Source organism: Antechinus flavipes, chromosome 3 (assembly GCF_016432865.1).
Source record: "Antechinus flavipes isolate AdamAnt ecotype Samford, QLD, Australia chromosome 3, AdamAnt_v2, whole genome shotgun sequence".
Lineage (NCBI taxonomy): Eukaryota > Metazoa > Chordata > Mammalia > Dasyuromorphia > Dasyuridae > Antechinus > Antechinus flavipes.
Genome location: NC_067400.1, coordinates 84355312 through 84379446, shown reverse-complemented (window position 1 = coordinate 84379446; position 24135 = coordinate 84355312). Strand labels below are relative to the sequence as shown.

At 35.0% G+C, this 24135-nt stretch overlaps 2 protein-coding genes across 7 annotated transcripts in view; one reads left to right on the top strand and one right to left on the bottom strand.

Annotated features, from left to right (window-relative positions):
* HYCC2 (hyccin PI4KA lipid kinase complex subunit 2) overlaps nucleotides 1–14968 on the bottom strand; it is a 97011-nt gene extending 82043 nt beyond the window's left edge. For 2 of the 4 annotated variants that reach the window (XM_051983799.1, XM_051983803.1), the window contains exons 1-2: nucleotides 14583–14960; nucleotides 14095–14135 (exon numbers count right to left, since the gene is read on the bottom strand). The gene's annotated coding sequence lies outside the window, so the exon portion shown is untranslated. Of the gene's footprint in view, nucleotides 1–14094; nucleotides 14136–14582 lie in introns of all 4 variants that reach the window. The other 2 variants (XM_051983801.1, XM_051983800.1) reach the window with 2 other exon arrangements.
* A 108-nt stretch (nucleotides 14969–15076) lies between these two features.
* Nucleotides 15077–23261, top strand: NDUFB3 (NADH:ubiquinone oxidoreductase subunit B3). 3 transcript variants are annotated; one of them, XM_051983805.1, is made up of 3 exons: nucleotides 15077–15169; nucleotides 21234–21375; nucleotides 22983–23261. In XM_051983805.1, exons 2-3 carry the CDS (start codon nucleotides 21236–21238, stop codon nucleotides 23146–23148), a joined length of 306 nt encoding a protein of 101 aa, XP_051839765.1. In that variant the 5' UTR covers nucleotides 15077–15169; nucleotides 21234–21235; the 3' UTR covers nucleotides 23149–23261. The 3 variants fall into 3 exon arrangements, with proteins under 3 accessions (XP_051839765.1, XP_051839764.1, XP_051839767.1); XM_051983804.1 differs by lacking the exon at nucleotides 15077–15169 and adding an exon at nucleotides 15303–15395; XM_051983807.1 differs by lacking the exon at nucleotides 15077–15169 and adding an exon at nucleotides 15474–15497.
* Nucleotides 23262–24135: the final 874 nt, after the last annotated feature.

Below are 24135 nucleotides of genomic sequence, written 5' to 3'. Positions count from 1 at the left end.
AGTAGAATGCACATCCTCTATATCTCTATCTCTAAGAGACAAATTCCTTCAAGTTTGAGGTTGTATATCACTTCCCAAGGGAAATTCTTCCAGATCCTATTAATTGTTATTGCTTTCTTCATCTTTACATTCTCTCTCCCCTGAAAGGAGGAGGAATGGCATTTTATACTTTAAAAAATTACACAAAAGAAAACTGCTAAATTTCTTAGAACTCTAGGGCAATGTACAAAGTGCCACCTTTTGAAAAACCAATCAAATCAAAATTCCCAGGAATATATAACCAAAATCTAGAACTTCCAAGCCAAAGAAAAAGTATACTGTAAGCAGACAAAAAGAAAACCCAAAGGGAGTCATCTTCCTAATCAGACCTCATTTCTTTCTTCTTTATACCTGAAGGGGAAGGGAAACTGTTCCCTTTAAAATTAAATTGTGTCCCTTTTTTGATCTGAGAGATCAGAATCTCCCAGGCTCCAAAGAGTTAGAGAAAGGTCCCATCTTCCCAGAATGAGAGAAGCTCTATTCAAGGGCAAATCAACTCCCACTGATCTTTTTGAAGAATTTTTGAAGAATTTGAAGAATTTTGAAGAATTGAGAATTTTCTAAATTCTCAATTAAAAAATCCTGGTCTGATCAGCTCAGGCTGTCCCAGTCCCACACCAAGCTACCTATATAACAGGTTTCCTTAAACTCACTCCTTGCAGAAAGCCCAAAGTAGCTTGCTCAGCTGCTAGGACCCTGCCCACTGGAAGGCATTCTCTTATTAATATAAGACTCCATTTCCCTAATAGGACTTTGACACTAAAGTCAGTCTCTTAGCAGAACTGGCTTCCTGTCCAACAATAAACTTTCATTTTTGCCAATTAAAAATTCAGGGTTTCGTGAATTTTTTCATGAAGAACCTGTGCTGACTCTCTGACTGCCACTAACCTCATCATTTTGGTTCCCATACCAGGAGTCAAGGGGATCTGAACTACATCATACCCACCATTCTCTATATCCTCTAGCTACACAATTCTTCCTATTCCACCAATTCAGCTTTAGAAGCAAATATCTCTTAAGAAAATATCTTTTATTGATAACATTGTTCTTATGACACTAAAAATCTATTTGAATTATTTTAGGGAAAAAAATAAATGTTGGATGGAATGTGCCTTTTCAATGCCCAAAATTACTTTCTCTATCCACTTCTTATCTGGTTCTAGCTCCAAGAAGCCTCAGCAAGATCTAAAGCAAAACAAAGCCTTTATGACCAACAAGTTTGTTTTTGTTTTTTAACCTCTAAACAACTTGTATAAAATGCAAGGAAAAAAAAGTTAGCAATCCATTAGTCACAAATTACCAACATTTAATCTTGCAGTACTAAAATCATTTAAAGCCCCATTATTTTGTCTAAATTCAAAAGAATACAGATTTTCCTTATATTCGCATTCAAAGAAAAATCCATTTATGTTTAACCTGATTTGACTTAATCTGACTAGATTTCAACATAATGTGATTTTGTTAATAAGTCACTGAGTCATTTCACAGAAGGAGGGCTAATTAATAACAGCCAGCTATCTTAAAAAGCAAAGGAAAGATTTCCAGCCAAGATGGCTGCTTGAATTAGACAGGTTGCTCCCCTACCTTATGCTTTCTTCAGAGGCAAAGAAGCCCATACCTTCCAAGGAGACCAAAGATAAATCAGAGATTATAACTAGAGGGATCCTCTAAAGAGCCAGCAAGAGAAAAGAGTCAACAAGAAAATCCCAGGGTGGTTACAAAAAGGGAAAGTGGCAGGAGCATACTAGAAGTCCCAAAGAGTTGCAGTAGTCAGGATGGCTATGGCAAACAATTATGGTGGTAGTTTGAGCAGTATACCCCATACCTTCAGGGCCCGTAGCAATTGATCCTGAGACACAATGGGAGGCTTATTTTAATATCCAGTACCCAGAACCTCAAATATCCAGGGATTTTAACCCTGGGAAGAAATCAGCACAGGAATCCAACTATGACTGAATAGATTGACCCCAAAAGGGTTAGAGCTTGGTTCTTTTACAAAGCCCTATTTCATGGGCATTTTTGGGATGCATAATATGATAATGAAGAGCAAAATAAACAGAACCAATAATATAAATGATAACAGCAATAATTTTAAGAACAATTTTGAATGACTACATCATCTTAAATATTATGCAAAGAACCTATGAAGGAAGATATTATGTACCTCTAGAGAAAGAACTGACAAGTATTAATATAAATAGAAACATATTATGACATACATGCATCTATCTATATAAAATTGCTACGTGTGTTTCTTGGCAATTACCTGTAAGGTAGAATGGAGAGGGAAGGGAAAAAATATAAAGTCCATAGTAGAGGATAAAAGAAAATTTAGAAGGAAGCACAGAATACAGAGTAGCTTTGAAAATAATGTGTAGCACTTATAGTTTTTTTTAAGTTTGTTTTTTCTTTCTCAATTTTTTTTTTTCCTTTTGGTTGTTTTTTTCTTGTACAACATGACAAATATATTTAAAAGGATTGTACATGTTTAACCTATATCTAATTGCTTGTTGTTTTGGAAGGGAGGAGCTAAGGTAATGAAAGCGAAAAATCTGGACCACAAAATCTTATAAAAATGAATGTTGGAAACTATCTTTATGTAGTATTTGGGAAAATAAAATATTATTGAGGAAAAAAGTAAACAGTGTGAAATGTAAAAAAACCCAAAAATCTCATGAAAAAGCTCATGAATTAAAATGACAAAGAAAAATACCACCCATCTTCAGAGAAATGAACTCTGAAATTGCAGACTGAAGCATATTTTTCTATTTTCTTTATTTCTCGCTTTTGCTTATTATTTTTGCAGCATGGCAAATATGGAAATTATATTTCATATTCACATTTCATGTAACTGTGCATGTATAATTATATTATATGTAACTATAAAATATTAAAGATATATTACTTCTTTTCTCAATGGCTGGGGAACAAGCAGGAAAGAAAGAATATGGAACTGAAAAAAATTGTTTAATGTACTTTAATAAAAATAAAGGAAAAATAACTTTTTTTGGAAAGACTCAAGAACTTTAATTAAAGTATGTCTCTAGAGGATCTATGATAAATTTTATTACCTACCCTAAAATAGAAGTGTTTGATACAAGGTAAAGAGACATGGACATTTTGAAATAGTTATTGTAAATGGATTCATTTTATATAACAGTAAGTATTTATTTGTTATAAAGGATTTATGTACCCCTTTCTGTCTTGGTTAATGGAGTATATAGGTATGGGGACAGGGTAGTGATACCCTACTCAAAAGGGGCCACCAAATATGTTTGAGTACATAGAAGAAAATTAAGAAGGAATCACAGCCAAGCAGAATAGTCTTGAAAAGGAACATTTTAGAATTTGTCATGAACGTGTTAAAAATAAAGTAAAATGAAATGGAGATTCATAGCCCTACACAAAATAACCTTTTAATTTTCTGTTTTATTTTCCATTGTGCTCTTGAGTGTTTTTATATGCCAAAATAAAAAATAACCTAGCCCAACCAAAGCACCCATACATAGCAGTTACTCAAATAAAATTCCCTGACTTGTTTTTCTCATCCTAATGTCCCCATACATTATACACCCATTTCAGCCGTTGGTTCTGTGCCCTATTAGTAGCTGATAAAGTAAGCATTATCCCCATTTTCACTTCTCTATGACAGTATCATAAGATGATCATTCCAGATGGTTTGCAACTCCATTGTTTACTCCCATTCCTAAAACTATCCTCTTCTTAACTTCCTTATTTCTGTTGAGGGCATCATTATTCTTCCAGTCTTCTATATTCCCCTCTCTCCAATTCAACCAAAAAATATTCCCCCTTCAATATAATCAAAGATCTCTTAATTGCTAAAACTGAAGGCTCTTCTTTGAGCCTTATCTTTTTTTTCCCCCCCTATCTTTCTTCCACCTAGATATATAACTCTTATTCCTGGTTTGACATAGACATTTCTTTCTCACTTCTCCCACTAATCTGGCTACTCCTCAATTTCCTTTACTGGTTCTTCATTTACATTATATGCCTTTACTATAACACAAATCTCTTACATTTCTTATATGTGTATACCTCCTTGTTGCGTTATCAGTTCTAATGGATTTAGTTATTATCATCTCTAGACAGGTGACTCTCAAATCTATATATTTAGCTCTAATCTTCTGAACTCCAGGACTACATCACCCTTTTGGACATTTCCTAAAGGCATTTTAAACTATTACATCCAAAACAAAATTCAATCTCTTTCCTTTCAAACCCACCCCCTTCCAAAATTTACTCTTTCAGGAGGGTACCGTTATATTTTTCTAGCTATCCAAGTATGCAATCCTAGCATAATCTTTGACTCTTCACTTTCCCTTCAATTTATATATCTAAGCCATTTGCCAAATATTGTTTCTATTTTAATGATATCTCTTCATTCATCTTTTCTCATAACATTACCTTTCATATGGCCTATTATTGCAATAATTTCCTAAGTGGTCTCTATGGATCAAGTTTTCTCTTCTCAAATTCATCCTCCCAACAGTCATCAATTTTTTTTTTCAAAAAAATGAAATTCTGTTATTTCCCCCTACTCAGTAAATTGCAGTAACTACTTACTGGTGCTAGGATTAAATGTTATTTCACCTTTATCTCATCCTTTTGTATTTTATTTTGTACTTACATAAATTTTAGAGCATAAGTATATATGAAGTCCATGTTTACAATTTACAAGTAAGTAAATATGCTATTGCAGTAATAGTCCAAACCTACACCCTTCCAAAATTTACTCTTTCAACTACTGGAGAGAGTGATCAAAAAAGGTTGGAGACTACTGATCAAGTGGAGGTTAGAGTTGGCTAAGAGTGGCCCTGGCCAGGAATTGAGAAGTGGGTTTTTTAATGATTCTTAGATTATTTTTCTTCGATCTGTTTTCAAGATCAATTGTTTTTGCTAAGAAGTACCATATGTTTTCTTCTATTTTTCCAGTCTTTTCACTTTCTTTTAATATTTTTTGCAGAAGAGTTGCAGGGGACAGAGGAGGAGCTTGCTATAATTTTCTCTTCTGCTCTACTAAAAGAGACTATTATCTTAAGCCCTTCATTTTACATATGAGACACTAAGGATCACAAAAGTACTTGCTCAAGATCACACAACTAGTTAGTCTCAGGTTTTTTGCCTTCTAGTCCAATTCTCTTGTGCTAATATATCTCAAGGCATGTCCATGAAACTGCTGCTGCTAACAGAAATGGATGTATAAAAAAGTATGATAAAAGCAAGAAAGGACGTTATTTTCAATGATTTTCTATTGCCTTAGAAATGTACTAAAATTTGCAATATTTCATAATTTTCAAAACATCAATAAAAGAAAGCAATTTAATAAGTTAACCAAATGTACCCAATTTCATTTTTAATATCACAACCATTTTTCGTATTAATAAAAAATTTTGACATACTACCTTTGTCTATAAAGACTATAAGCAACCATTTCAGTAATTTCAAACCAAATGGACTACTGGCTAATTTAATTTTAATTTTTATCAAAGGAAAGAAAGTTTAATTCAAAATCAATGTTATGCTTCATATATTACATATATTACAGTCAAATTACTGATTGAAAGTGTCAACAATAATCAATCAATAAACAAACATTTATTAAGCACCTAACATGTCAGACACTGCTAAGCATTGGGGATATAAAAAGAGGTAAAAGACAGTTCCTGTTCTCAAAGAATTTACAATTTAATGTGGCAAACATGCAAATAAATATATACAAACCAAGGACAAATGGGAAATAATTAACAGAGGGAAAGCACTGGCATTAAGAGGGGTTGGGGAAGATTTCCCATACAAGAATTTTAGTTAAGACTTAAAGAAATCAGGGAGATTACAGTGAACACGGAGAAGAGAGACCATTCTAGGCATGGGAAATAGAAAGAATGCCCAGGGCTGAGAAATGGAGTGTCTTGTTCATGGAATAGCCAGGGTCACTGGATCAAAAAGTACATATTGGGGAGTAATGTAAGAGACTAAAATGGTAGAAAGGATTAGTTTATGAGGTCTTTGAATGCCAAAAAGAGTACTTATATTTGCTTCTGCAAGAAAAGGAGAACCACTAGAGTTTTGCTAAGTGGGAGTTTACATGATTGTATCTGTATTTTAGAAAAAAATCACTTTAGAGGCCGAATGGTTTAAAGTGGAGAAAGATTTGAGGGAGGTATGTCAATACTCAAAATGTGAGGTGATGAGGGCCTGTACTAGAGAGTAGTAGTAGCCTCTGAGGAGAGGAGGAGTAATATTTGAGAGACACTGCAAAGATGAAATTGACAGACTTTGGCAATTAACTGGATATGAGAGAGTGAAAGATAGTGAGGAGCCATGAGCATGCTGTTGTCCTCTACAATAATGGAGAGGGGTGAGGAGAGGTTTAGGGGACTTTGTTTTGAACATACTGAGTTTAAGATATCTACTGGATATCCAATTCGAGATGTCTAAAAGGCAGTTGGAGATGAGACTGAAGATCATCAGAGAATCTGGGGCAGAATAGATATATTTAAGAATCATCAGCATAAATAATTAGGACTTACTTTGCCCAACTTTACGCCAATAAATTCGACAACTTAAATGAAACAGAATACCTCCAAAAATATAGCTTGCCTAAACTAACAGAGGAAGAAGTAAATATCCTAAACACTCCCATCTCAGAAAAAGAAATAGAACAAACGATCAATCAACTCCCTAAGAAAAAAATCCCCAGGACCAGATGGATTCACATGTGAATTCTATCAAACATTTAAAGATCAATTAACTCCAATGCTAAATAAACTATTTGAAAAAATAGGGATTGAAGGAGTCCTATCAAACTCCTTTTATGACACAGACATGGTTCTGATACCTAAACCAGGTAGGCTGAAAACAGAGAAAGAAAATTATAGACCAATCTCCCTAATGAATATTGATGCTAAAATCTTAAATAAAATATTAGCAAAAAGATTACAGAAAATCATCCTCAGGATAATACACTATGACCAAGTAGGATTTATACCAGGAATGCAGGGCTGGTTCAATATTAGGAAAATTATTAGCATAATTGACTATATCAATAACCAACCAAACAAAAACTATATGATCATCTCAATAAATGCAGAAAAAGCATTTGATAAAATCCAACAGCCATTCCTAATAAAAACACTTGGGAGCATAGGAATAAAAGGACTTTTCCTTAAAATAGTCAGGAGCATATATTTAAAACCTTCAGTAAGCATCATATGCAATGGGGAAAAACTGGAACCTTTCCCAGTAAGATCTGGAGTGAAGCAAGGTTGCCCACTATCACCATTATTATTCAATATTGTATTAGAAACACTAGCCTCTGCAATAAGAATCGAGAAAGAAATTAAAGGAATTAGAGTAGGCAATGAGGAAACCAAACTATCACTCTTTGCAGATGATATGATTGTATACCTAGAGAACCCCAGAGATTCTACTAAAAAGCTATTAGAAATAATTCATAATTTTAGCAAAGTAGCAGGATACAAAATAAATCCCCATAAATCCTCAGCATTTTTATACACCACCAACAAAATCCAAGAGCAAGAGATACAAAGAGAAATTCCATTCAAAATAACTGTTGATAGCATAAAATATTTGGGAATCTACCTACCAAAGGAAAGTCAGGAATTATTTGAGCAAAATTACAAAAAAGTTTCCACACAAATAAAGTCAGACTTAAATAATTGGAAAAATATTAAGTGCTCTTGGATAGGCCGAGCAAATATAATAAAGATGACCATACTCCCTAAACTAATCTATTTATTTAGTGCTATATCAATCAGACTTCCAAGAAAATATTTTAATGATCTAGAAAAAATAACAACAAAATTCATATGGAACAATAAAAAGTCGAGAATCTCAAGGGAATTAATGAAAAAAAAATCAAATGAAGGTGGTCTAACTGTACCTGATCTAAAATTATATTATAAAGCAGCAGTCACCAAAACCATTTGGTATTGGCTAAGAAATAGATTAGTTGATAAGTAGAAAAGGTAGGTTCACAAGACAGAATAGTCAACTATAGCAATCTAGTGTTTGACAACCCCAAAGATTCTAACTTTTGGGATAAGAATTCATTATTTGATAAAAACTGCTGGGATAACTGGAAATTAGTATGGCAGAAATTAGGCAAGCACCCACACTTAACACCATATACCAAGATAAGATCAAAATGGGTCCATGACCTAGGTATAAAGAACGAGATTATAAATAAATTAGAAGAACATAGGATAGCTTATCTCTCAGACTTGTGGAAGAGAAAGAAATTTGTGACCAAAGAGGAACTTGAGATTATTACTGATCACAAAATAGAAAATTTTGATTATATCAAATTAAAAAGCCTTTGTACCAACAGAACGAATGCAAATAAGATTAGAAGGGAAGCAACAAACTGGGAAAACATCTTTACAGTTAAAGGTTCTGATAAAGGCCTCATTTCCAAACTATTTAGAGAACTGACCCTAATTTATAAGAAACCAAGCCATTCTCCAATTGATAAATGGTCAAAGGATATGAACAGACAATTTTCAGATGATGAAATTGAAACTATTACCACTCATATGAAAGAGTGTTCCAAATCACTATTGATCAGAGAAATGCAAATTAAGACAACTCTGAGATGCCACTACACACCTGTCAGATTGGCTAAGATGACAGGAAAAAATAATGATGAATGTTGGAGGGGATGCGGGAAAACTGGGACACTGATGCATTGTTGGTGGAACCCAACCATTCTGGAGAGCAATCTGGAATTATGCCCAAAAAGTTATCAAAATGTGCATATCCCTTGATTTAGCAGTGTTTCTATTGGGCTTATATCCCAAAGAGATACTAAAAAAGGGAAAGGGATCTGTATGTGCCAAAATGTTTGTGGCAGCCTTGTTTGTAGTGGCTAGAAACTGGAAAATGAATGGATGCCCATCAATTGGAGAATGGCTGGGTAAATTGTGGTATATGAATGTTATGGAATATTATTGCTCTGTAAGGAATGACCAGCAGGATGAATAAAGAGAGGCTTGGAGAGACCTACATGAACTGATGCTAAGCGAAATGAGCAGAACCAGGAGATCATTATACACTTCGACAACGACATTGTATGAGGATGTATTCTGATGGAAGTGGATTTCTTTGACAAAGAGACCTGAGTTTCAATGGATAAATGATGGACAGAAACAGCTACACCCAAAGAAAGAACACTGGGAAACGAATATGAACTATTTGCATTTTTGATTTTCTTCCCAAGTTATTTATACCTTCTGAATCCAATTCTCCCTATGCAACAAGAGAACTGTTTGGTTCTGCAAACATATATTGTATCTAGGATATACTGCAACATATCTAACATATATAGGACTGCTTGCCATCTTGGGGAGGGGGTGAAGGGAGGGAGGGGAAAAATCGAAACATAAGCGAGTGCAAGGGATAATGTTGTAAAAAATTACCCTGGCATGGATTCTGTCAATATAAAGTTATTATTAAATAAAATAAAATTTTAAAAAAGTATATAAAAAATGTTAAAAAAAAAAAAAAAAAAGAATCATCAGCATTGAGATTGATTATATACACAGGAGTTGATAAGGCTCTGAAAAAGAAAATTTAAAAATTAGTGGTATCATTTAGATAAAAAGTATGCAGATTTTAGTGTCTTTTTGAGCATAGTTCCAAATTCTTCTTCAGATGGTTGAATCAATTCACAGATTCACCAATACTCTACAATCCTTAATATTTGTCATTTTCTTCTCTTATCTTCTTTGACAGGTTCAAGGTAAAAGCTCAAACTTGCTTTAATTTGAATTTCTCTAATTAGTAGTGATTTAGAACATTTTGTCAGATGATTTTTGATAAGCTCAGATTTCTTCCTTTGAAACTATTTGTTCTTACCTTTTGACCATTTATTCACGAAGGAATGATTCTTAAGTCTTACAAATTAGAATTTTTTCCGTATATATCTTGGAAAGGAGATCTTTATCAGAGAAATTTCTTATAAAAAATTTTTCCAAATCACCCATTTACCACTTTTTAAAATATTATTCTCTAATAATTCCCTACAATTATCACTTAGTTCTTTATTTCCTATCAGCTGCTCTGCTTAGTTTCAACTCCAAGAATATACAGTCTGCCTCAGTTTATTACCTGAAATCTCATCAACATGGGGAATGATTAGCTTTGATAATTCAATACCTCAGCACTCTCAGTTGCCTCTCTCCTCTTATTGAAAAATATAGCAATAAACTCCTCCACTCCTTTATAGTTGGCTCAGAATTTTCTTTATTTCCCATCAGTTGCTCTGCTTGGTGCCCTCCTCCTTTTCATATACTGTCTTCCCTCATTAGACTGTAAACTCTTTAAGGGTGTTGTTTTTTAATTTATATCCCCAGCACTTAGCACAGTATCTGGTACAAAGTGGATACTTAATAAATGTTAATAGAATACTGATTAGATTGAATCTGAATTTTCCTTATCTTATCTATTCAAATTTCTCAGTTCATTGCTCTAACAAGGGCCCTAAATTCTATTTACATTAATCCCTTTAACATTACTTATATAGGCCATCTTTACTCTGACATTGGTACCTTTATGCAATTCTGCCACCTGCAATAGCATCTTTCCATAAAACTAAATTCTACATTTTCTTCAATATAAATATTAATTACTTTTTTGAAAATAGTTTTATTTATTTTTTGTAGGTCTTACTGCCCTACAGGTTTTTATATATATTTTTAATGTTATACATACATATATATGCATATATATGAAATGTTATATTTATATACATTATCAATAATTGCCATAGATATCTAATCATTTCAATTAGACTATAATTTCATCAAAGACAAGAATTATTTCCCTGATATTAACCACACAAGTGGTGCTCAATTTATAGTTGAAAATCATTTAAAAAAAAGTTCAAAGAAAAGAAATTTCTGCTATCTACATAAGGAAAAAAAAACTCAGGCACTAGACTTAATTCTATAGAGGCCTGTATCCTAAAAATAACTTGTCTAAGCTTAAAAGTAACAATGGACAAGTGAAATTAAAATTAAAATTGAAGTAGTAATGTTCTGGCTATACACCTCATTGCTAGAAGATCCATTATCACAGTTACAATATTAAGTAAAAATCTTGGAAATTTTTAATAATTTAAATATTAAAACTGATTAAAATGTCAATAAAACCAGCAAACCTCTTCTGTAAGGCCAAAATTCTTGGTCTAGTATAATTAACAAAGGTCTTCAATGAGATCAGACACCATAGTAATGTTAAGTAGTACAATTTAAGGAGCAATATAGTGATTTGAGTTCAACAAATCTTCCTGTACACAAAGTTATAGGGCTCAAAACCAGATTTACTTTTCAATCTTTTGGGCCAATCCTTCTAGGATATATTAGTCTACACATGACAAATAGGCAGAATGATATTCTGGAAATACAAAAAATACTAGCTAGAAGAAAGGTAGAAGAGAAGACTTGTTAAACAAAAGAAAAATTGGGAAACCATAAACAAAGAATTTTTTAAAGTACATCTGTTCTGGAAGGGGAGGCAATTTAATGACTATATTGTTAGTCACTCTCTTAAAAGTATTATGTGTATACTTCATTGCAGTATTAAGTTTCTTGCTATTTTTTCCATTAAAAAAATCCTCAAGTCAAGCATAAAATTATTTTCAAACTTATGCTTCCAAATTACAAATATCAAAATTTCATATTAAAAGTAAAATTTTCATGACATTAATAAACTTATAAATTAGGTGTGTTTAAAAACAATTGCCAGGTCCATTTTAGATGAATTTTATATTCCTATTGGCATCTCAAACTCATATCCAAAACTAATACCTGCTTTCATCCCAAATCTTGTCTCCCCCCAAAATCTCTATTTTAGATCATTTTAGGCACCCAGATTCAAAACGTCAAAATCCATCATTGATTCTTCCCTCTTAACCCCCCAAAAAACAATTTTGTCTCTGTAGTATTTCTGGCATCTATCTCTTGTTTCTTAAACCTAAAATAGAACCTTTTTATCTATTCAACTAGTCTTCTAATGTTGGTGTCTCTTCTGGCCTGTTGCCTCTCTAATTTATTCTTCATATTGCTGCCAGAATAATTTTCCTAAAGATTTGATACTCCAACTTCAAAATGTGGTTTTAACCTACCATTCCAGTCTTATTTCAGAGTACTAACCATTTGTACAAACTCTCAAATCAAACAAGTTTACTCTTCACACTTTTTAGTTCTTAAAGCTATCTTTTCACAAAAACCCTACAATCACATCTGGAAGAGTTTCTCTTCCCTCTTTCCCCTCTTCCCTCTATGGTCTACCTACAGAAATTATTCTCTATATTCATTTTCAGTTGCTAACTTCTTCTAATGAAGCCTTCCAGCATCTTTAGGCAGAAATAATGTCCCATCAACCAATGTCTCATTTCTATTATACTGTTCCTGTGCTTTAGACATTCAGGCAGCTATGTGGCACTGTGCCTGGAGTCAGGAAGACCAATTCAAATTCGATCTCATAAACTCACTAGTTCTGTGACCCTGAGAGATACATAACTTAAGTTCTGTTTGCCTTAATTTTCTCAAATGTAAAATGTGAAAATAATAGCAACTACCTTAAAGGACTGTTGTGAAGTTCAAATCAGATAATGTTTAGCATAGTACTTTAGCAGAATAGGTGTTATATAAATGCTTATTCCCTTCCCTATCACATGCCATATTTGTTAAATTATAAATTCCTTAAAAGCAAGCTTTATATCTTCTTCTTCTTTTTTTTTTTTTTTTTGCTGAGGCAATTGGAGTTAAGTGACTTGGCCAGGATCACACAGCTAAGGAAGTGTTAAGTGTCTGAGGTCAAATTTGAACTCAGGTTTTCTTAACTTCAGGGCTGGTGCTCTATCCATTCATCTAGCTGCCCCCATTATAACATTTTTCATCTTTGTATCCTCAGATCCTAGCATAGTGCATTCAAAACATGCTGCTTGAAATGAAGACAAGCAAGAAAAATTCTAAAATCTTAATGACTGCTCAATATCCATAACTAATTATCCTCATATTTTTAAATAATCACTAACTTGACTTATTATTCCTCCAGGTATTGGAGTTCACTTCCATATAATGTTCAATCCAATTATATTCTACAATGACACCTGCTGGCCATTCAGAATTAAGTCATTAGCTCTCCAAATAGTCTGGCATTTTGGTTACATAACAGCAAAAAAGAACAACACAGGCATAAATGCAAAAATTACTTTCAGACATCTCGGCATATTTGTAAATAAGATTTAAGCTCACAAGTTTAATAAAAGGAAGGACTGGAAACATGTAAAGACAGACAAGGTTGGTCAAAGGCATATAAAAATATCTAAAATAAAATCACTTTTTTTGATATCTGACATATTTGTTTACTGATTCTCATAGAATCATCTTTTTCCCCACCTGAAATTCAAAATTAGGTGTCAGATTATAATGTTGAAATTACCATGGGGGAGGGGAGAGATAGTATTCGAGGAAGTAATTCTGGCATTGGATACCGGAATATTATAATCCTTAAGAGTAAATTTAAGAAAATAACATACTTGCTAAAACTAATTTTGTCCTTACTTGTTTAAAAATATACAAAATCAAGAATTTTTTAAATAATTTAAATAGTCATATTTCATAATTCTGTTTTCGTTTATAAAATCGAGAATTTTGAATCCTGTGAATCTGTTCTTTCACAATGAATAGTAAGAAGTATCTGCAATTTTGTCGCTATTTACTTCATCTTATTACCAAACTGCCATGTTACCTTTCTAAAGAGAATACTAATCAATTAAGCACAGAATATTTACAACTCGTTACATTTTCAAGAATGCTCCCTGTAACAAGTAAATAAAACACAAGTCTTTTCAACAACCTATAGCAGTGATTATACTTTTGTTTGTAATTTCAGATCTTTTGTCACCACACACTCCCTAAGGTTCCTAATCTCAGCTAATATCCAGTCAACATCAAGTTTCCCATTCATTATATCTCCTCCCAAAGCAAGATCCCAATTTATACCTACCTCCTACTGTTGACAGCCGAAGCTCAAGCGTCTCTTCTTTCCTAAAGGAAGAAAAACATTCAAAGCGGTGCTAACTCCCAGTCTTGATAATTCATGCAAAATAAATCCAGCAGCCACCAAACTTTAAAATCTGTTCCATGACAATTCTCTTCACCCTGAGACCAGACACACATCTGGCACAAACCAGAGTCCCCCGATCACGACAGAATCTGACACATCAGCCCCTCCATCCAGAGGAGAGATGATGACCCGTACGTCGGTCTGTCTCGCCGCCTGGGAGTGTGGAATAGCCCAGGGTTATATAACGAGCACCCACAAAGGGCTCCGAGGATGTGGCTGCCTGGTCTGTGCCGCGGCAGCTTGACTTCCTCGCAGCCCCCGCTTCCCCCCACCTCTATCCCGTCACCTTAGCAAAGAGACCCATTTCCCTCAGGTGCCAGCAAAGCCTCAAGCTCAGAGTGAGAAATTCCCTCCACTGCAAGCTATACCTTCTTTGCTGCCCGCCCCGCAGGCCCCACTTCGAACTCGATCCTCCCGCCTCCTGCGCCGCCCCCGCGAGGGTCTTCCGGAGCTGTCTTCTCACGACTCTCGAGGCGTTTACCTGGGCAGCCAGAGGCTGGGAAGCAGCTGACTGACTGACCAACCCCTGGGGCTCCCCGACCCTCTCCTTCGGTCCAGCCCCTCCAGTGCAGCGCGCTCTCTTCTACTCGGCCACGGAGGGAACCACCCATCCGCGTCGGCCGCGTCTAGTTCCTCGACCGCTCAGCAGGCGCCTACCTGTCACCGCCGCCTTTCCCTTCCTGCTCCAGGAGCCGCCACCGCCTCTCACAGCGGCTGGCCAACTGCAACACAACAACTCGCCCTCCCATTGGGCAGCTCCACGCCCTCAACAACGGACACGCTCATTGGCCGTCGAGCACTCTCCACATTTCCCGCCCCCTACGCCCCCTTTAGGGGCGTGCATCGATTAAAGGATTCCGCGACCTACATCCCCATACCCCTCCGGGCTCCGAGCTTCAGTTTCAGTCGCTTTCTTTTAAGCAGCCAGAATATAAATGGTTCAGCAGTGAAGCAGGCAAGTTAGGACTCTTCCCTGATCCCTAGCACTCTTTCATATTCTGCGTCCCGCTTTCCCTATCTCTCGACTGCCTAGAATACTTCATCTAGCCCCGGATTCCCCCCCCCCTCCCCAAGGTAGTTCCGTCCGATCGACTTCCGCTTCCTCTTGGCTTTCGCTGGGGGGACGTTGGGGGGGCGGTGTTGAGATTCCTGTGTCCCCGAGAGGTCAAGATTTCTGTCAGGTAATTCGGGGAGGAGAGGGGGGCGGGGAAAGGGACTATGCGAGACCTCCAGATATAGAGACCAAAAGATGTGTGTGGGTCGCTTCGGGGGAGCAAAATAAGGTAGCCCTGACCCCTCCAGTTACCGTCCTTGGTGCCCACGGCGTTCAGACCCAGCACGCTGTTTCTCCGCCTGCCCCCGGTTCGGGAGACACTCCCTCTCCTCTGTTTGTTGGAACCACCTCCAAGAGGTCGCTCCCCGAACCTTGGAAAACTGTCGGGTCACTCTGACCTTCCCTATCCTCTTATAACTTGTGCGAGCGTGAGGGTCCTGCTCCGGAACGGCGATTTCAGCCGCGGTAGCTTTGAAGTCCGGGCAATTTTATTTCTCTCTATAGATTACCTTCTATCATACCCTTCAACGACCGTTAAGAACTTGATATTATAATGACCCGGCTCTCCATCTCCCAGCATCCCCGGATCGTTAGCCCCAAGCATTCCCTGCGCTGAGAAGATTGAGACCATCCCCAGGGAGGTCCTTCACCTTCTTCCCCTCCTCGGTCCCCAGAGCTCCCCATCCTTGTCTACTCTCTCCTTAAGTCTAATGTAAAAGACTTGTCCCTAATCGTCACCAGAGCCGATCAGATGGCTCAGAGGCCCAAGAAATGCTTGTTCCTTACCTTCCTAAATTCCTTTTCTTATACTCTGAAATTGTAAACGGGGACTGTCCTTGGCCTTTCTTCTGTATTCACATGCCTAGCACAGATTCACTGTGTCCAGATCCTTGTATATCTCTTCTGCCACTTTTTCATCACTCTCTCCTTCCTATCTGACTCCTGCAGGACCTTAATCTAGCAGTCGTGTCCCCTTATAATCTTTTTATCTTTTTTCGTCACTCAACTTTCCATCTGCCTACAAGATATCTGTGGAGGAGAAAATGTGAAGCTAGTGACTTTGCTAGCCCTCTCTCATTTCAATTCTATTCACTTTCATGGTATAACATCACCTCCCTGATGTCATGGTCTTTTTGGAGAAGGAAGGATTAACAACAAATATGCTGGAATCATTCAATCGAGTCCACTTTTCTTACTACCTGTTTTCCTCTGCTTTTTGTCCTAGATGAAGTTAGGGAATCAAGGAAGTTTGGCTTTGGCTCCCATTATTGTGTTGAAACTGTTCTCTCAAGGCAGTGGTGTTCTAGTTCTCAGATCTAATGACCTTTCTGTATTACTCATTTTCATTGAGCATTTTGCCCTTGGTGCTCTCTCTACTATAATCTTCCTTAGTTTCAATAATATATCTCAGTTGCTTCTCTGCCTTTTGTTAGTAGTTCATCCTCTTTTTAAGCACAGAGCTGCAAGTTCCAGTACACAGATGTGTTACTCTCTTCATGATTTACCTTTAATTTGTCATTCCAGGCTTTTTTCAAGATAATAGGCATGCCATAAGGACCTGTCCTTGGTCCTCTTCTTTCTCTCTCTATTATCCCTTCCTTTTGGTGTCATTCATTACCTTAACTTTCTGCAGATTTACTGTCTTTATGCTGATGACTCCAAATCTTTTATCTCTGGTCCTGCCTTGACTTCTCAGCTCTAAATTCCCATCTCTTAAATACTTATAGGACTTCAATACTTGGTAGCTCACTGACACTTTAAATTGTTCTGATCTAAAACCACTTTTAATAAAAGATTTTAGGTTTGGAAAAAACTTTAGAGCTAATATAATTCAATGACTTTTTATGAATTAAAATATTTGAAGTCTAGCGCTACTAAATGATACATGCAAAATGCGGTATAGAAGTTTTCTGTGAAGATCAAGTGACCTAACATATGTAGAGGGCTTTGCAAACCTTAAAGCACTTTTTAGATAAAACTGTTGTTGCTGTAGTAAATTGAAGGATGAAGGTACTTACTGTGTGATGCTGCATAGTTGTCTGTGTAGGCATCTCTTCTCTCTACTACACTATAAACTCGTTGAAGTCCAAGATTGCCATATATGTCTTTGATGTCTTCCCTTGTATCTAGCACAATACTCTTTAAGGAGAGGGACTGTTATTTTTCATCTTTGTGTCCCTGCCATGCTCCTCAGATATAGTAGGCACTTGAGTCTGGCTGAATTTTAAAAGTAGTAATGTCAGTGGGATCTGGTTCAAATTATTAAAAATTAAGTTCCTGCCCTTTCTCTTAAACAATAAACTGTAAAAGTGTAAAGTAACAGGCTGTTTTTCACAACTTTTTAATTGAAAAGTACTATTGGGAATGAAAGTAATATATCAGAATAATATATTTTTAAAGCCCTCATAAAATCAACAACCTTTTTTTTACAGTGTGTCATTTGGCTTATTTGTGTGACCAGACAAGGCAGCTTGATCTGGTTTCTTCAAATCCTATCGCTGGTTTCTAGGCTCTTCAGTTGTTATGGGAAAACAGCATCTCAATGAGTCTCTAATGCAAGTTGGACTGTGTATGAAAAGCATTTGAATTGGTTCTAATGGGAGGCTAGTCAGCTAGCGTAACAGTTTTTACCTCATACAACACTGAAGAGCAGTATCAAAGCCAGAGTGCAAAATTATTTTATTTCCCTCCCTTATGTGGTGAGGATTCCTTAATTCTTAAACTCTGGTACTTTTATTAACCTAAATAATCAAAGAGAAAAATGAAGAATTTGTACTTCCCAACCTCAGCTACCAAATAACAAATCCCGTGCCTCAAAAATTGTCACTTACAGATGATATTTATATGAAGGGAGAAAAAAATTTTCTGTTATTTTAAAAAGATTTACCTAGATCTTTAGAGCTACTATTTAGCTGCCATTTGGAATCATCACGATTTAAAATTGAACAATCATTTATAAGTGATAAATATATGCTAGACAGTGTGCTAATCCATGGGGATACAAAGAAAAGCAAAAACTTTCTCTGCTGTCTAGGAGTAGATGGGTATTGATATGCAGAATGAAATAAACAGAGCCAGGAGATTATTATATAAATATTACACAATTACAGCAGTGTAAACAGCAAAAACAACTAAAAAAAGCCCATGTGAGACAGAATGCTATATAATAATCAAGCTTGACCCCAGAAAAGAGAGGGGGAAATGTACCTTTCTTAACAAAGAGAACAAGGAAGTAGAACATTATATGTAATGCTGTCTACCTCAGTTCGTTGATTGCTTTTGCTAAATTGACTTTGGGGAAAAAAATGATGTAATAATGTGCTAGTTAGGCATGAGGGAAATGTCTTCAGAAGACAAAGTGATATAAATACAAAAGATAACAAAGTTTATTTTTTTATTTAAATCATTAGCAGATGTCTTGAAGATAGAGCATTTGATTTAAAGTTGGAAGATGTAAGCTCCAGTTCTGGCATCAAATGCTTAATTTCTCTTTTGCAGAATGAATTGGTTAAACAGGAATATCTCAAAAGTGCTTCCCAGTTTTAAATCAGTATCTGATTTTATGATATGGAAATCAAATCAGATGAAGGGCTAAAAAAAGTTATTCCTACCATGGGATCATAACAGAACTCAAAGGGACCATTGTGATCATCTGGTTCAGAGGTGTTCAACACTGTCACAGACAGCCCATCAGGAAACCTGAACTACATTAAGATGTAATTGAGATAAAAGTAGGGGTCATAATCATTGCTCTCATCAGAAAAAGGGAAAAGGACCCACATTGCAAAAATGTCTGTAGCACCCCTGTTTGTAGTGGCAAGGAACTGGAAACTGAGTGGATGCCCATCAGTTGGGGAATAGCTGAATAAGTTATGGTATATGAATGATATGGAATATTATTGTTCTATAAGAAATGATCAGCAGGATGATTTCAGAGAGGCCTGGAGAGACTTACATTAGCTGATGTTGAGTGAAGTTAGTAAAACCAGGAGATCATTATGCATAGGAAGAGATTGTGTGATAATCAACTGTGATGGACTTGGCTCTTTTCAACAATAAGGTAATTCAGGCCAATTCCATAATCTTGTGATGGAAAGAGCCATCTGCATCCAGATTGAGAACTGTGGGGATTGCTATGGATCAAAGCATAGTACTTTCACCTTTTTTGTTGTTTGCTTGCTTGTTTTTTTCATTCTCACTTTTTTCCCTTTTCAACTGATTTTTCTTGTGCAGTGTATTAATATGTTGAGAAAAATTACCCATGTTTAACCTATATTGAATTAACTTGTTGTCTAGAGGAAAGGAGTGGGTAGAAGGGAGGGAGAAAAATTTGGAGCTCAAGTTTTTGCTAGGGTGAATATTGAAAACTATCTTTGCATGTATAATGAAAAATAAAAAGATGTTATAAAGAAAAAATAATTATTGCTCTCAAAGTCAAAATTTTAAAAGATTTGATCAAGAGAGAAATCTGCATTATATGTCAGTCATATTAATATTGTTTTAAGTGTATGTCCTATATATGTGTGTATATGTATGTTTCTAAGGGAGTATCTGCATGTGTATATATGTTATAAATATATCTATGCTTAATTGCAGCTTGCTTGGGAAAGATGGGTGGAAGGAAAAGGGGAAAAAGAATAAAGTAAAAAGTATACAGCAGAAAACAAAAGAAAACCTATAAGCAAGCAAAGATGGGCAATTATGAATACAGTGTCTTCTCTTATTATATATGCTTTCTTGAAGTGGAAAATTTATTGTTACATATTTTGAATCTTTCCCAATGTTCTGCTGGGCACAATTTTTGTTTTTGGTTTTTTTTTCTTTTCTCTGTCTTCTTTTTTCTTTTTTTTTCCCCTTATTTTGCATTTAAATTTTAAATAAGTACATTTTTAAAAGATGTCATTGAGATGTTTAACAAAAAAATACAACATAGATAACATTATTTTATAAGTCAGTATGTGGCTTGCAACTAATCTATCTATGGTTAGTGGTCCCCCTTTCTATTTGAGTTTGACACTACTGATATGGTGTAGTCACTTTATCTTATAGGTAAAGAAACAGGCCCAGGGACAATGTGTCTCATGGTAATAAAAATATCAGATCTGAGAATCAAACCTGAGTCTTCTGATTTCAGATTGGATCTTCTCTACCATTCCATACTTCAAGTGATTCAGATTAATTTAAAATAAAAATTAAGTTATTTTATAAATAGACTGACCTTCTATACCCCATTTTTTCTGTATTACCCTGCATTTTGAATTTCAGTTATGTTCTGTGACAAATGCTATAACGATTAATCCTGTAGTTTTTCAAAAAAAGTTTACCTAACCTTAAACCTTTTTTAATCATCTTTGTAACAATATTTAAAAACCAACTTCAATACTTATTTAATTATCTAATTTTGGAATTGGGGTTATGTGATTAAAAACTATTGATGTGATAAATTTGAAGTGATACCATTTGTTCTACCTCATAGGTTGCAATTTAACAAACATTTTTTAAGCCCTTGCTATTTTCAGGAAACTATTGCTTTGAGGAAAGTAAGGTTTACAAAATAATCTAATAACATAAAAAAATAATAAAATAACATAAGTTATAAATAACATAATATATAAAATAACATATTAGCTAAATGGCACAGGGAATAAAGCACTGACCTTGGAGCCAGGAGCACCTGACTTCTAATCTGGCCTCAGAAAGCTAACACTTAGTAGCTGTGTGACTCTGGGCAAGTCATTTAACACAAATTGTCTTGTCTGTATTTCCTCCCCCACACACATACTTTCTCCCCCAAAAAAGTATAAGTTATCATTGGGAGATAAAGAATTAAGCCCTTACTCTGAACCGAGTACTGTACTAAGCATTGGAGTTACAGATACAAGCAAATAAAAAAGGCCTTACTTAGGATTAACCTCCATGTCTTAGAATCAATTTATTTCTTGTTTATTTTAATTTCTTTCTATAGGCATGGCACATGGACATGAGCATGCACATGGTCATGGAAAAATTGAACTCCCTGACTACAAACAGTGGAAGATAGAAGGAACACCACTACAGCGAGTTCAGGAGAGGTTGGCTAGGCAAGGTCTCAGGGATCCATGGGCTCGGTAAGAGAACTTCAGCAGATTGGACGTAATCCTCCTTTAAAGTCAATTAAATTCTCAGTCTTCATTTCCTATATATATCTTTTCCTGAAGGAAAAAAATTTTTAAAGTTTATGTGATAGTGATTTTTTGTTAGCTCTCCTCTATCTAGCATGCAGCAGGATTCCTGCTCACCTGATGGGTTTTAATAAAAGCTTTTCCACAGATATCACATAATGCAGGGAACAGTGACTCATGACATCTTTTCTGCTCTAGAAAGGAGGTTATCATCTAAATTGATCTTACATATCTATCTAATAATTTAATTTAATGATTTTAGAAAGACTTTTGAGAGATAATCTGTATTTGTCCAGGATAAATGTGTTTGTAGGATAATTATTTGTACCCCTTGTTGTACTAAACATATTGAGCCCGATATCCTTTTTTTTTCTCATTTTTAATTAATATTTTCCCTAATTATATGTAAAGACAATTTTTGACATTCATTTTTAATAGCTTTTAATCTTCAAAATCATGCAAAGATAGTTTTAACATTCGCCTTTGCAAAACTCTGTGTTCCAAGTTTTAACATTTAAAAAAAAAATTTGAATTCCAAATTTTCTCTGATGATGGTAATTCGATATAGGTTATATATGTGCAGTCATGTAAAACATATTTCCATATTAAGTTATGTTATAAAAAAAAAATACCAAAAGAAAAAATAAACAACAGTATGCTTCGATCTACAGTCAGGCTTCTATCAATTCTGTCTCTTGATATGAATAGTACTTTTCTTCATAAGTCATTTGGAGTTGTCTTGAGTCATTGTATTGCTGAGAATAACTAAGTCATTTCCTTATTAATTATCGTGTGATGTTATTGTTACTACGTATAATGTTCTGGTTCTGTTCATTTCATTTTGCATCTGTTTGTTGAAGTCTTTCTAGTCATGAGAAATGAGCAGGCTGATTTCAGAAAATCCCAGAAAAGTTTTTTTCCCCTGAGTTTTTCTGAAGTCAGCTTGCTTGTTATTTCTTATAACATAATAGTTTTCTTTTAGATTCACAACTTGTTCAGCTATTCCCCATTTGTTGCGCATCCCCTTGATTTCCAATTCTTTGCCACCACAAAAAAAGAAAACTAGATATTCTTTCCTAAAGTGCTGTTGGTTCAGTTCACCCTTCTATTTAAAAAGTAGCCAGAAACAAAAATGCCAGATGAAGAAAAAATTTTTGCTTCTCAGTGTAGGTCCCTCTCTCTGAAAACAGTTCTAATTATCTTTAAGTGAATGTAGTCTTATACCTAATGGGACCCAACCCAGAGACTTAGAATTTTCATACATTTTCTTACATAGGATATTAGAAGAAAATGTATTTATATATATAAAAATTATAATAATATATAAATATATATTTATTCCCCATGGACACAGAAGAAGAATGAAGCTGAATAAGTCTTAATTCATAAAATCCAAAGTAACAAAACTATTATGAAATATATGATTGTTCGTTCATTGGTTGTTATTAGGTGCTCTGTATATATCCACCTGAAAGTTAGGAATTAAATATGAAATTTTTGCAACTAGGTAATTATGACTAAGAATTTTTTCCCTGATTTTTTTCTCCCCCTAGCAATGAAGCTTGGAGATACATGGGTCGTTTTGGAAAACAGCCTACTTTGTGGACTGCTTTGACAAGAGGATTCAAATGGGGTTTTGGAGCATTTTTATTAGCTGTTGGAGTGGAATATTACCTAACTGCTCCAAAGAATGAGGAGGAACATGATTCTAACCACTAAAGTTAAGATGTGAAAGAATTATAACTAATTATTTAGAGTGAATGTTTTCTGTTCTGTAATTTGCTTATTTGCCCTGTTAAAGATTAATATTAAAATTTCACTTGGTAAAAGAACCTGTGTACCTGGTTTTGTCATTGTGTCCAATAAAAATATATATTATATACAAATATATATCATTTGGGTCAGAGTCCTAAAAGTGGTAAATACAACTGTGTATGTTCTCAGATATTTTTTGTGAAAGTTCATCGTGATTCTTTGGCCATATTCTGCATAATGCAAGGTTTATAAGTTTTTTATATATATATTCTGCATAATGCAAGGTTTATAAGTTTTATATATATATATTCTGCATAATGCAAGGTTTATAAGTTTTATATATATATGATAAATGCTATTACAAATTCCTCACTGTCTAATCCTATTTGGTAGCTCAAATACCTTTTTCCTTAAGCTATTATTTTCTGCTCTTGAAGTCAAACACTTACTAAATTCTTACAATGTGCTATGCGGACATTTATGTTAAAAGCTAGAATACAAAGATGAAAAATGACAGTTCTTGCCCTTATGGAGTTTGTTTTCTTGTAAAAGATATTGCACATGCTCAAAATAGTTGTAATCCAAGATAAGATGTTCCTGGGATAAAGGAGCAATCCAGAGTTCTAGGAAAATTTGATGAGAGAAATCATTTTTTGGAGTAGGGAGATCAAGAAAGACTTTTATGGCAGAAGAAGCTCCTAGGTTGGACCTTTAATACATAAAAAGAGTAGGGGATTTTGTACCACACATGGAATATAGCATGTCAAGTTCAAGAAAGAACTAGTAGTTTAGTTTGACTGTAGCTTAGAATGTTTGAAAGGGAATAGTGAGAAATAAGACCAGATTCAAATTCCAACTCTGATTCATTCATTACCTTTGTGAACTTGTCAGTTTAATTCTCTGGTCCTCAATTCCTTTGCCTGTATAATGAAGTAGTTAAGATAAGTAATA